Source organism: Engraulis encrasicolus, chromosome 3 (genome assembly GCF_034702125.1).
Source record: "Engraulis encrasicolus isolate BLACKSEA-1 chromosome 3, IST_EnEncr_1.0, whole genome shotgun sequence".
In the NCBI taxonomy this organism is placed as follows: domain Eukaryota; kingdom Metazoa; phylum Chordata; class Actinopteri; order Clupeiformes; family Engraulidae; genus Engraulis; species Engraulis encrasicolus.
In genome coordinates, this window is record NC_085859.1 from 7,279,771 (window position 1) to 7,292,270 (window position 12,500).

Consider the following 12,500-nt stretch of genomic DNA (forward strand, 5'->3'; position numbering starts at 1 on the left):
AGTGTGTGTGTGTGTGTGTGTGTGTGTGTGTGTGTGTGTGTGTGTGTGTGTGTGTGTGTGTGTGTGTGTGTGTGTGTGACAGTGTGTTCATGTTACTGTGTGTGTGTGTGTGTGTGTGTGTGTGTGTGTGTGTGTGTGTGTGTGTGTGTGTGTGTGTGTGTGTGTGTGTGTGTGTGTGTGTGGCAGTCAATAAGCCTGGCCACATTAGCACCCTGTACCCCCTCAGCAGTCTGGGCCTCTCCTGCTGGGCCTCTCCTCTCCTGCCTGTCTGGATGATGAGGAGGAGGCATGCAGGGCAGGGGATAAGGAGCCTGTCGTTAGCAGAGGAGGGGGGTGAGTGTGTGTGTGTGTGTGTGTGTGTGTGTGTGTGTGTGTGTGTGTGTGTGTGTGTGTGTGTGTGTGTGTGTGTGTGTGTGTGTGTGTGTGTGTGTGTGTGTGTGTGTAAAATGTGAAATGCATATAGGGGTAGGGGACCTCAAGGGTGTCTACAGACAGTACTGGGGTGTTGGGTTTAGTTAGGGTGAGTGAAGGGGCAGTGTGTGTGAAATGGAAGTGGAAGAGGGGCAGTGACAGGAGACTGTGCTCTGCATATAGGGGGTGGAGGGAGGGGAGGAGAGGAGAGGAGAGGGGCAGAGTGGTAGAATATTGGACTAGAGGTGACACTGCAATTTTGGACAGCACTTCTGAGGGGGAATTGGGATGTCTAACATTTCATCCAGACAGGATATTTGGATGCATCTTTGTGTGTGTGTCTGGATGTGTCTGGCGTGGTGTGTGTGTCTTACCCTCTTCTTCAGCCTCTCGACTCGTTTGATCAACTGCTCTCTCTCCTCCTCCATGGCTGCGATATCCTGAGGGGGAAATACATACAGCACATGTCTTCAGGATAGAAACATATTCATCAAGACAGGCTATCAAAGCCCGTATTGCCCAATAGCGGTACATGATGTATATTCTTCACAATGGCAACCAGCATATCAGCATTCACTGAGATCGACATCCAGAAATTTCTGTGTGAGTGTCAACATTTCGCCATATTGACATGAGGGGAAAAGGCGACATTGAAAAGATACAGAAATTGAATACCTACTCGTATCATTCTACTTGTCTCTTGCAGGAGAGCGTGGAGAGGTGAAGAGTTCTTAAACTCCAATGCTTTCTGCATTATTCCTTCTTTTTTTTTTACACTTTTCACATGCCGTTGTGTGGCCACGAGCACCGCTATTTTAACATGGGGGACTTTTAGCTTGCACAGATTTTCCATAGCAGACACGTGATTGTGACGATACTCACTGGTCTCCTTGCTGGAGAAGATATTTGCTTCACACACGCACCGATGCATGCAAACACACAAACACACACACACACACATTGAAAGAAATAAAGAGTGTGTATCTTACCCGTCTGATCTCTGCGGTGGAGAAGCCGGAGCTCTTGAGCTGCTCACACTCCTTATGAAGAGTCTTGAAGCCCTCGACCAGCTCCTCATACTACACACACACACACACACACACACACACACACACACACACACACACACACACACACACACACACACACACACACACACACACGTTAGACAACATTACACTTACATACAACTTGACTATACTCAAACAGGTGTAACTACTCTGGTTCCAACTGACAACAATATCTGTGTGTGTGTGTGTGTGTGTGTATAGTGTATACCTGGTGGTGTGTGTCTGCTATGAGGTCGTCTCTGAGGAAGTCAGGGGGCACGTCTAGCTTGACCAGGAAGCGTGCCAGGTAGGCCCTCTTCTTCAGCTCCGGAAGCTTCTGAAGCAGCCAGAACAGAACCTGCTGCACCACCGGCTTACTGCCAATCACCAGGCCCTGCCGAAAACTACTCCTAACAATCACAACAACACAGATATATAATATTTATTATTAATAATAATAAATAATAATAATAATACTAATAATGTCACCATCCAGAATAGCACCTGCTGGACCACCGGCTTACTGCCAATCACCAGGCCCTGCCGGAAACTACTCCTGATAATCACAATAATAGCAATAATACATATTAATTTTAATAATAATAATATTAATAATAATAATAATGTCAGCATCCAGTGGAGAACCTGCTGCACCACCGGCTTACTGCCAATCACCAGACCCTGCCGGAAACTACTCCTAATAATCACAACAACACAGATATATAATATTTAATAATAGTATAATAATAATAATAATAATAATAATAATAATAATAATAATAATAATGATGTCAACATCCAGTAGAGAACCTGCTGCACCACCGGCTTACTGCCAATCACCAGGCCCTGGCAGAAACTACTCCTCGAAATAAATATTAATACATGAATTAATAAATTAATAAACAACAATGTCACCAGGACCTGCCAAAACTACTGGCAGAGGAACCAGAAATACACAATATGCACATAAATCTAAATACTTCTGTTGTATTCTGAACGCCATCAGAACCATGCCAAAAGGCTGAATGCAGCTATATTTAGGGTTATTTCCATTATCCCAACTCCTGTCCCTCTGCTTGTCACCGCATGTTGAGGTCGAAGACGTCATTGACGACAGAAGTTTTATTCAGTACTTCATAATGTGCAATTCAAAGGTAATTATATTGTTTTCTCCACCTGAGGTAGGGCGCCAACGAAGCATGAGGCCACAAGCCCAGCTTGAGGACAGGAGTTGAGTGATGATAATGGAATGCACCTCTAGTGTTGATCTCTATGGCAGAGGCTAGTAGGTGCTGTAGATGGGATATCGGTATCGGTGTATCGGTATCGGGTTCAGATATCAACATATTTCAGAGATGGATCGGATCGGAATTTTCCCAAAGTATCGGAATTTTCCCAGTACTGACATTGAGCCAGGTGTAATGTTAATTTGAACTCATAACACTTGCATATTAGTTTTCAGGATGGGATTGTTACTTTTTAACTTGCTCCTTTTTACTTATTAATTGGTTTCCTGGTCTTCTGACTTCCTTTTCTGACCAAATAGTCATCTTGGGCCTACCTCAAGTTGAAATCCATGCATATATGTGGTTTTGGTATTGGATCGGAGTAGTATCAGTATCGGCAGATACCCAAATTTAGATATCGGGATCGGATCGTACGTGAAAAAATGTGTATCGTTGCATCCCTAGCAGAAGGTGCTGTAGATGGGTCATCACGGGCCACTTACGCATCGGAGACACTTCCTGGTGGCTTGTACTTGAGCATGCCCAGTAGAGTGAACATCCTCTTGGCCGTCTGCTCGGGCATCTCCTCACGGATGTCAATGGCGTGCTGCAGCACAAAGAAATGGAAGGTAAGGTAACTTAACTGATACCCAAAGGTAGATTTGCTTACAGGTAAAAAGTAAAAGCTTACACAACATCACATAATACACCGACAGTGACAACAGAGAGCAAGAGGAGAACATTGACATTTGACAAACAGACAAATGCTCCAGGCAGAATAGGTCATATGAAATGCACAAATAAGTAATAAAATAATAATATCATAAGTAATGACAACATTAACTTACTTCAGCTGTTCACTTAAACAACATGTCATTCATTCTGCTGTCGTTTTCACTACATTCTCCAGACATAACTATATAACATGGGCGTAGGTTTAGGGGGGGACGCTTGTGACATGTCCCTACCAATATTTAAGGGATATAAAATTGTCCCTACCAATTTTAGCCATATTATTTTAATGTATCGAAAATCTACATTGATTAGTTTAATATTTCAATATACTACAAAGTGGTAGCATTCATTAAAAATATATATATTTTGAACTGGCTGTGTTCTTTATGATATGAGAGACTCCGCGGTTTATTCGGAGATATGGCGACCCACGTCGCTATTGGGTGTAACAGACTGAAGGGTCATTAGACGGCCAGGTAGTTTCAGGTGGAAGCAGTGGTCCATGTGCTAGTGGTGCTGAAAGCCCCAACTTAAACTGCATTGGTGTTTCAACATCAGCTTTATAAGCTTCAGAGACGACAAAAGAAAAGGGCGGTAAGTTATTTCGGCATCGCAAGCGCAACACCAGAAGAATGATATTTTGAAGACGGTCTAACGCTAATGCGGTTGATCATGTTTGCTCATGATGACAAACAAGTAGCGCTTGCCGCGTGAGGTAAAAAGTTTAGCAAAAGGAATACATTTCGAGTTGTGACTCCTCTGGCATTCTTCTGAGAATAACAGTCAACTGTAGATATTTTGTGGGTAGGGAAACGTTCTCTCATGCGCAGCTTCTCCTAGGATAAAAAGAGCCGCTTTCCTTAAGGATTCTTAAAGGAGCCGCCACCCTTTTTAAGTCAGTGAGAGATTCTCTCTCTCTCTCTCTCTCTCTCTCTCTCTCTCTCTCTCTCTCTCTCTCTCTCTCTCTGCTATGTCCAGGCCCAATAGAAATGCTGAATCGTTGAAGCAATCTTGTTCAAATGATAGATGTAGCCTAGGCTATATGTATTTTACATGTACNACTTCCCAGATAGCAAAATGTTTTTGGCAGAGTTTTGGGCCAAATCGTGTCTTGGCCTTTTGGCTGGCTTCGGTTTGAGTCCCCGGGCCAAAAGTGGCCCAAATTTGGCATGCCAAAACCAACCAAACCCAGCCATAAATTGACCAAAGTTCACCCAAAACCTATTTGGGATTTCCATGTACAGCCTTAAAGGCCCCAAAAGGAATTCCAGACCCCACCCTTCAGCCAAAATGCAGCCATAAAGTACCCATAACTGTCCCAGAACTGCCATAAATGAGCCTAAATACTGCCATAATGTACCCATAATTCAGCCATAATGTACCCATAACTCTCCCAGAACAGCCATAAATGACCCTAAATACTGCCATAATGTACCCATAATCGATCCCAAATGTAGCCATAATGGGGCCAAATGTCACTTATTTGTCTTATAAGTTTCCCTGTATACTTAAAATGTAAGTACCGGTATACAGAGAAACTTATAAGACAAATATGTGACATTTGGCCCCATTATGGATACATTTGGTTATCACTAAATATTCCTGTTTTATTGTTGAAAATCGCACATTTAATAAATGTGTGATTTTCAACAATGAAACTGGAATATTTATGAATATTTAGAAAAAAAAACCAAGACAATTAAATACATTTCATTATACTTTATTGCCTCCAAATGCTGTGACTGGTTAGGGTGGGCAAGTGGCTGGATTTGATGGATGGGTATAGCTGCACGGCAGGTGGCGGAGGACTGGGTGACTTGATGGGTGCTTGGATGTCTGGGTACAGGCCTCTTGTTTTCATCTTGGTCCCCTGGCCAGTAAAAGCAGGTACTCTATTGCCACATAGAGGTAGGTAGATCAGATCAGATTCGCGACATCTAAGAAAGAATAAAAAGATAAACCAAATTGAATTACTACATGCAAAAGTAACTTTGAAAACAGTGGCATTACATTTTTTTTCTTCTTTTATTTAACCTTTATTTAACCAGGAAAATAAACCTGTTGAGATTAAAAATCTCTTTTGACAAGGGTGTCCTGGCCAAGTGGCGGCACAAATGCACTTGATTAATAGAGTAATAGACGGGAGAGGGGGGAGGGGTGTTATTAAAATTTGGTACCTGTTTTTGAGATCCGATTTGATTGACCCCTCCCACAGGTGACTGCAGTGTCCGTTCGCAGCACAGCATCTGAAAAGAGAATGTAGATGTTATTTCATATTTTATACATTTTAAATGACATGAGTAGTAGGCTACAGTAGATTGTACAACCATCTACGGAATTGTCAAAAGTAAAAGGGAGAAAAAGAATAGGAAAAAAACAATTCTCAATCAAACAAAACCCTGCCAAAACGTGCACTTGAGTAGATAGTAGCCCACTGATTCTAAGATCAGAGTACTGGTCAAATTGGAGTTTTTTTTAACCTAGCTTTTAGGTTTTTCAATAACAACAAAGCAGTAGGCTATCTATCTCATTGGGTGTGCCTACAGTAGAATAACTGGTGAAACAGACTGGTCACTATGTTTTATCATGTGCCATTGTTAAAGCTTTCTGCTAATTAGTAGCATTAATGCTCCCACTACCCTGGACTTGTCAGTAGGCCTATCTGATGTGTTTTTTTCCCCCTTATTCAGTCTTTTCCGAGATCCTGGTCTGGGGGCAGGCCTTTGTTTACATTTCACCATGAATTCACTTCTACTTTTACCTTTGACACCTCTAGTAAGCTACTCTCTGTGTTGAGGTATTACAAATGTTAGAGCAAGACTACATAGGCCTACATGGGCCACATTTCTGTATACGGTTTACCCCCTGTTGTTGATAGCTGAACAATACACACTGCCTTAACAACTGATCATGTTAAATAGCCAGCGCTTAAACACAAACTGACCATTGCATTACCCAATACAGACGTATACTTAAAAGCAGTTACATTAAAAGCAAGGACTTTCACAACGAACGAAGATTAGACCAGAGAGAGAGGTTAATAAATTGTGGAACCAACCTGTAGTATGCCTGTCAAAAAACAAGTTCCTCCACCGGGTGACTGCCTTCAGCAGCAGCACATCTGAAAAGACAATGTAGAAAAAAGCAGATTCACTCGATTGCTTCAGTAGTAGGCTAGAATTACAGTGAGTCAAACACTTTCCGTGACAGACAGATATTGCTAGATAGTGCTCTGCTTTGTGCCAATAGGTAGAAGATGCTCCATGCCTGAGTTAGCTAGCTCCCGGCTTTTGCTAGCTATCGTTGGCCAGTTAGCTGGGATTGCTAGTGTTGTTGTTCTTTGATTGAAATTCCCTTGGCATTGATATCTGAAAGTGAATTTCAACCACAGAACAACACTTAATCAACCGTTACTGAGTATGAGGGTAGCAACTAAGATTAAATGTCACAGTTGTGTGTCACAGACGTTTGTGTTTTAGCTCCTGTTAAAAGAGTATAGAAGTTTCAGCGCATAAGACGGAAACCGACGGTCACAGACCTATGAAATCAACATGAAAACCGATAACACAAAATGCCTCATCTCTTAAGTCATCGGCGGTTGTATTTAATATAAAAACGTGTCAACTGCACTTACCTGCATTAACTGAAGTCTGACACACACTGGCGCTGGGGAAACTGAAGTGAGGCAAGCAGCACGAGTTTCTCTTGACAGTTGATTTTGGCAGTCTTTTGGATTGCCGTAAGCGCACCAATGTAGAACGTTGCTGTCCCGCTCTCCACCCGAGGTTCAGATTAACCTGACACATGCCATAACCTGGCCATAACTCATTCATTCACAGTCCGCGCGTTTTAATGTGTTGTGGGACGCCATAAACAACCCATATTTTAGCCAAATCTTGGGTTTTTTTGCTTTCCAGAGGAACGCCCCAATTCACTGGCGCCCAGGTCAACCATAACCATGCCAAAATTTTGCCAAAAGCTTATGGCTTGCCAAAAGGAAGCCATAAATTGCAGATATCTGCCAAAACAAAGCCAAAATATCTGCTATCTGGGTTGGGTCTATAGCATTGTTTATTTTTGGAAAAAAAAGATGAGCCCTGGTCTATGTGCCACCTGGCTTAAGAAACCCTCTTCTCAAGCCTTAGTCATTATTTCGGTAACACGCATAGCCTAGCCTATTTGAGCAAATTTTAAAATAGGCCTATATTAATGTATAGGCTATATATCTGGTAATTACAGTGGGATTAATCTAGATAAAAAAACACTATCTATGAAATTTGGTGCGGGGTGAAGTTGTCCCTACCAAAGCTCACACGAAACCTACGCCCTTGCTATATAACTGTAACTATTTACTCACTTTACAATGGCTTGCTGGACCACCAAGTAATGACAACATCAATTCAGCTGCTCATGTGATTTTATGCCATCTCATTCCCCTATGTCATTCCCACTACACCTCCAAACACACTGTAGTTTTGGGTCCTACCACAACGCAAAATCTACATATCGGGGTTTCCCGCCCCATCACTTCATTGCTACGGCGCCCACCTTGACAACAGACACCTACCACTTCGACTCAGCCCCTTGAAAAGATTTCTAAGTTTTGAGCCACCAAAAATGTAGTTTACGTAGGGTTTTCATGTCATATTTATTATTTTGAAACTGCACAGCCTTTCCATTGATGAGTCTAGCTCACCCCCAACATTTCAGGGGCAAACATACGGCATATAACGGGGGTTTCCAACATGGTGCAGACAGAGACAAGGCAGCACTTTTGGTCAGGTAGCCATAACCAACATGTTAAAATTAACTCTTCCCAGAAGAGCTGTTTTGATAATACATTTGATTGAATATTTCCTCTTTTAATGTTGGTTTTTTCCATTAGAAAAGCAAACAATTGTGTTTAAAGTAACAATGTTATGATCCTAATAGCACACACCAGCGGTGTAGTCTACTTTTTGAAGTGGGTATACTGTATATTCGAGCATTTTTTGAAGTGGGTATACTGTATATATTTATGCTATTCTAAACAATGGATCAATCAATTTTAAGTGGGTATACTGAAGTCCCTAAAATTTAGAAGTGGGTATACTCCGTATACCTGCGTTCTACGTAGACTACACCACTGGCACACAGGTGCCCATTTCCTACTATTGAATAACTTGGCCTGTTTACGCCTATGCTGCCTGTCACTGACATTTGAGGTGACGTTTGAACACATATTGACATAATTTACTAAGTCTGACACATACATCTGCAAATGATGACTACTACATGACAATTGTACTGTATGTGTTATATACAGTTATAGATGAGGAGTAGATACAATAAGCGTCAACTTACCTTTGGGTCAATTTCTGCCAAAACATCGTTCAGAATTTGCAACAGTTGCATCGGCTTCTGAGAGTCAAACGTGATCAAGTTGAAACTTTTGTTGAATGGGTCTTTGTTCAGCTGTTCAACGATGAATTTCAGTTGTTCACTCATGTTTGCTTGCAAGAAACCCCGAAAAAATGAAAAAGAAAGGGGCGTTTAGAGTAGATAGTTGTTATTTTAGTTAGCGGTTATTTGACAACCCGTTAGCTAGCTGCAACAATGTTTACAGCACGAGCTCTAACAATCTACCGCTATTTATCGTTCTCGAAACCCACGGTTTTATTTGTAAGTCAAGAACAAAAACCTTTCGATGGCTCTTGGTTCTCCGAAAAAAGTAAAACATACAGTATTTACATCACAGCTTTGGTGACGCCAATCTAGCACTGAAGACGATTCAGAAAACAAATCGTCCTTAGAAACGGACTAACTTGTCTGGTTGCTAACAGGAAGTTGTCTTCCTCGAGGATTTCAAGATTACAGGCGGTCTAGGAACAACAGCGCCACCCAGTGGTACTTTGTGAGAAATTGGGGAAAGCGACAAGTTGACCTATTAGTAGTAGTTGGAGACCAACATCTTTTAAGTTCCTTATTTATTCAACTCAAAAGAGCTTGTTGTGGGCATCTGGTCTTTTTTGTGTCTGTATAGATTATAGGATAGGCGAGAGTATGACAGGAAGAGAGTGGGAGTGGGAAGAGAAAGAGATGATGAGGTAGGGCGGGCAAAGGACCCTTCCAGGCCAGATTTGACCCAGGTCACCATGGGCATGCATGCAGGCCCATGTCTGGGGGGGGCATGATTTCTTTTGCATCCCTGTGCACCTTGCCTTTTGCTACACTTTTACGGCGCGTGTGGTTTCTCGCAGACCTGTTTTAATACCCTACTCTTTCTTGAGCTGTGCATTTAACCAGTCACACACGAATGACGCACCACGTATAAAATATGTTAAAATACACATTTTAGGGGCTTTTATGCCTTTATTTGATACTACAGTCTGAGATGGTGACAGGAAGCGAGTGGGACAGAGAGACGGGGTGGGATCGGGAAATGACCCCGGCCTGACTCGAAACGGGGTCCCCGTGGGCGCGCTGCGCCACAGCACCCCCCATCATTTCAATTTTGTCTGTGATTACACAATGCACAGTGCATGTGTTTTCATTTTAAAAGATTTTTAAATTCTTCTCAGGGAGACCCCAATTTGAGTCAGTGTCAGACAACACTTTGCTACAGCATGTTGGCACTACAATATATTATATAGGCCAGTGTTTCTCAACCTTTTTGAAGGCGAGGCACCCTTTCATTTCATGAAAAAATTTAAGGCACCCCAAACCAACAAGCCGTAACATGGCATCGCATCCGATACCACACAAGCTCAGAAAAGTAACACATTCAGAGACGTCACACGACCTACGTTCGAAGTTGCAGCTGACTGGGGCGACCTATATTTACTTTATTGTGCGTATATGGGAGATGAAAGATTCCACTGACTAACATCAACTTATCAATGTATGTATTATATTATGACATAATTTATTTATCAGCCACTTTTCCGTGGCACCCCTGAGGGGGGCCTGCGGCACCCCTGTTGAGAAACACTGATATAGGCTGTATCTGGATATTTTCCTTTATTTCAGGTTATCAGACAATAGTAACCCTTATGATATCCAACCGAGTGAAGTTGGGAGCAACTGGACTTATTTTAGGAGGAGGATGTTCCATTCCTTTTTCATCCGACACTAGTCATTATATTACATCATATTGCATTACACTGTAAGCTGACACTTCTATCCAAAGAGACTTACATGGTATTGGTTACAGTCCCTAGAGCAGTGTTAGGTGCCTTGCTCATGGGCACTTCAGCCATGGATGGAGGTGTAGGGAGAGAAAGTGAAAGCTCAACTGGGAAACTTCAACTCCCATTGTGACAGCACTCCACAGCATACAAGTGCACACTGCACACCACACAAGGAAAGTGCATTTATGCCTCAGCCGTGCAAGGGGGGCAGTGCGACGGCATGGTACCGCGCTCAGGGTGTACCTCAGTACACTGGAGGAAAACGACACAAACAAACAAACAAACAAACACACGCACACACATAATCAAGGCCTCTTCGGATTGATAAAATGGACGCCAAGACCAGAGTGCTCAAAAGACAATTTAATTCCAGGCATTGAGGTATACTTGCGTCAGTCCACCAGATAAAAATATCAACAAAAAAAGTCTAACAAGCAGACACAATTAAAAAATGAAAATACTTCATATTTGCACGCAAACACACGCAAACACACACACGCTCTCAGTCACTCATACTTACTCGCACGCACACACACAGACACACACACACACACACACACACACACACAGACACACACACAGACACACACACAGACACACACAGACACACATACAGACACACAGACACACACACACACACACACACACTCTTTGTCAAGCACACCAAAGTGGGCATATTGCAGGTGTCTGGTGTGTGAGCCAGAGACTGAGTGGAACAGGTGAGAAGACAGGTGAACAGGTGGACAGGTGAACAGTGCCAGGTGTTCCGGAACTCACAGCATCGCTACTAGCAACGGGCTCCGGGTGACGCCGCCTGTAGCAACAATGTGATGTTGTCCTTAGTAACGGCCTCGAGGAGACATCGCCACTGGCAACCATCTTCAGGTGACGCGGCTCGTAGCAACACTCTGCAGGTGATGTTGCCCGTAGCAACAGTCTCCAGGTGATGGAGATGGAGCTCAGCGAATAACATTGCTTAGCCGTGTGTTCAGCTAATGACATTGCTTAGCTGCCCAGCTAATAACATTTCTTAGCCGTTCAGCTAGAGACATTGCTTAGCTGCCAAGCTAATAACATTGCTTAGCTGTTCAGCTAATGACATTGCTTAGCCGTGTGTTCAGCTAATAACATTGCTTAGCCGTTTAGCTAATAACATTGCTTACCCAGCCAGCTAACAACATTGCTTAGCCGCTCAGCTAATGACATTGCTTAGCCGCGTGTTCGGCTAATAACATTGCTTAGCCGTTTAACATGGAGGGAAAAGGAGGAGCCTAAAGTCATTCAGCCCCCTGAAGTCTTTGGATCTATGAACTAGCCACACCCCTACCCACCCCCACACTCTTACCAGGGATGGGCAATCCGGATTCAGAAGCTACAGTCCAGTGCCACATATTCCAAATGACCTGCTTTTACCTGTATATTTAGGTCAATTTGGACAGGTAAAAAAAACAGGTTATTTGGAATATGCGGCACTGGATTATAGTTTCTGAATCCAGATTTCCCCATCGCTGCTCCCTCCTGAGCGGTGAATCCTCCATTATGATTGGCTGGGAGAAGTGCATTCTCCATTTCAATTGGCCGTTCTGGTTACACCACTCAACGCCCCTTCAGGTCCATTCAGTCTCCTTTCACATTGATCACAGCCATGTGACGTAACTTCCATGTATTATTCTCAACATCAACACCATCATCATTATTATTATTGTTATTGTTATTATCAACAGTATTATTATTATTATTCATTATTTTTTTTGTTCATGAACGGTAAGTGCACATTTCAGCTTCATGTTGTCTTCATGATAAAAGCTGAGAAGATCTTCTAACTCCTCCTCAGCTCCAGTTCAACTTCATCATCACGTTTTAAAATCCTTTTCGAGAACAAAAGGAAAGAAAGAACTGCATTGTACACG

General features: G+C 42.7%; 1 protein-coding gene and 1 long non-coding RNA gene across 2 annotated transcripts in view; both read right to left on the reverse strand.

Annotated features, from left to right (window-relative positions):
• ift81 (intraflagellar transport 81 homolog) overlaps positions 1-9,197 on the reverse strand; it is a 37,472-nt gene extending 28,275 nt beyond the window's left edge. The window contains 5 exon segments of the mRNA XM_063194702.1: positions 786-851; positions 1,401-1,490; positions 1,690-1,870; positions 3,190-3,293; positions 8,765-9,197. Of these exon segments, the coding sequence (XP_063050772.1) occupies positions 786-851; positions 1,401-1,490; positions 1,690-1,870; positions 3,190-3,293; positions 8,765-8,908 (585 nt within the window). The 5' untranslated portion in view covers positions 8,909-9,197.
• LOC134445653 (uncharacterized) lies at positions 5,134-7,042 on the reverse strand. The gene is made up of 3 exons (XR_010034318.1): positions 6,480-7,042; positions 5,599-5,667; positions 5,134-5,358 (listed from the first exon to the last, which is right to left on the reverse strand). It is a non-coding gene; the product is annotated as an uncharacterized LOC134445653 (long non-coding RNA).
• Positions 9,198-12,500: the final 3,303 nt, after the last annotated feature.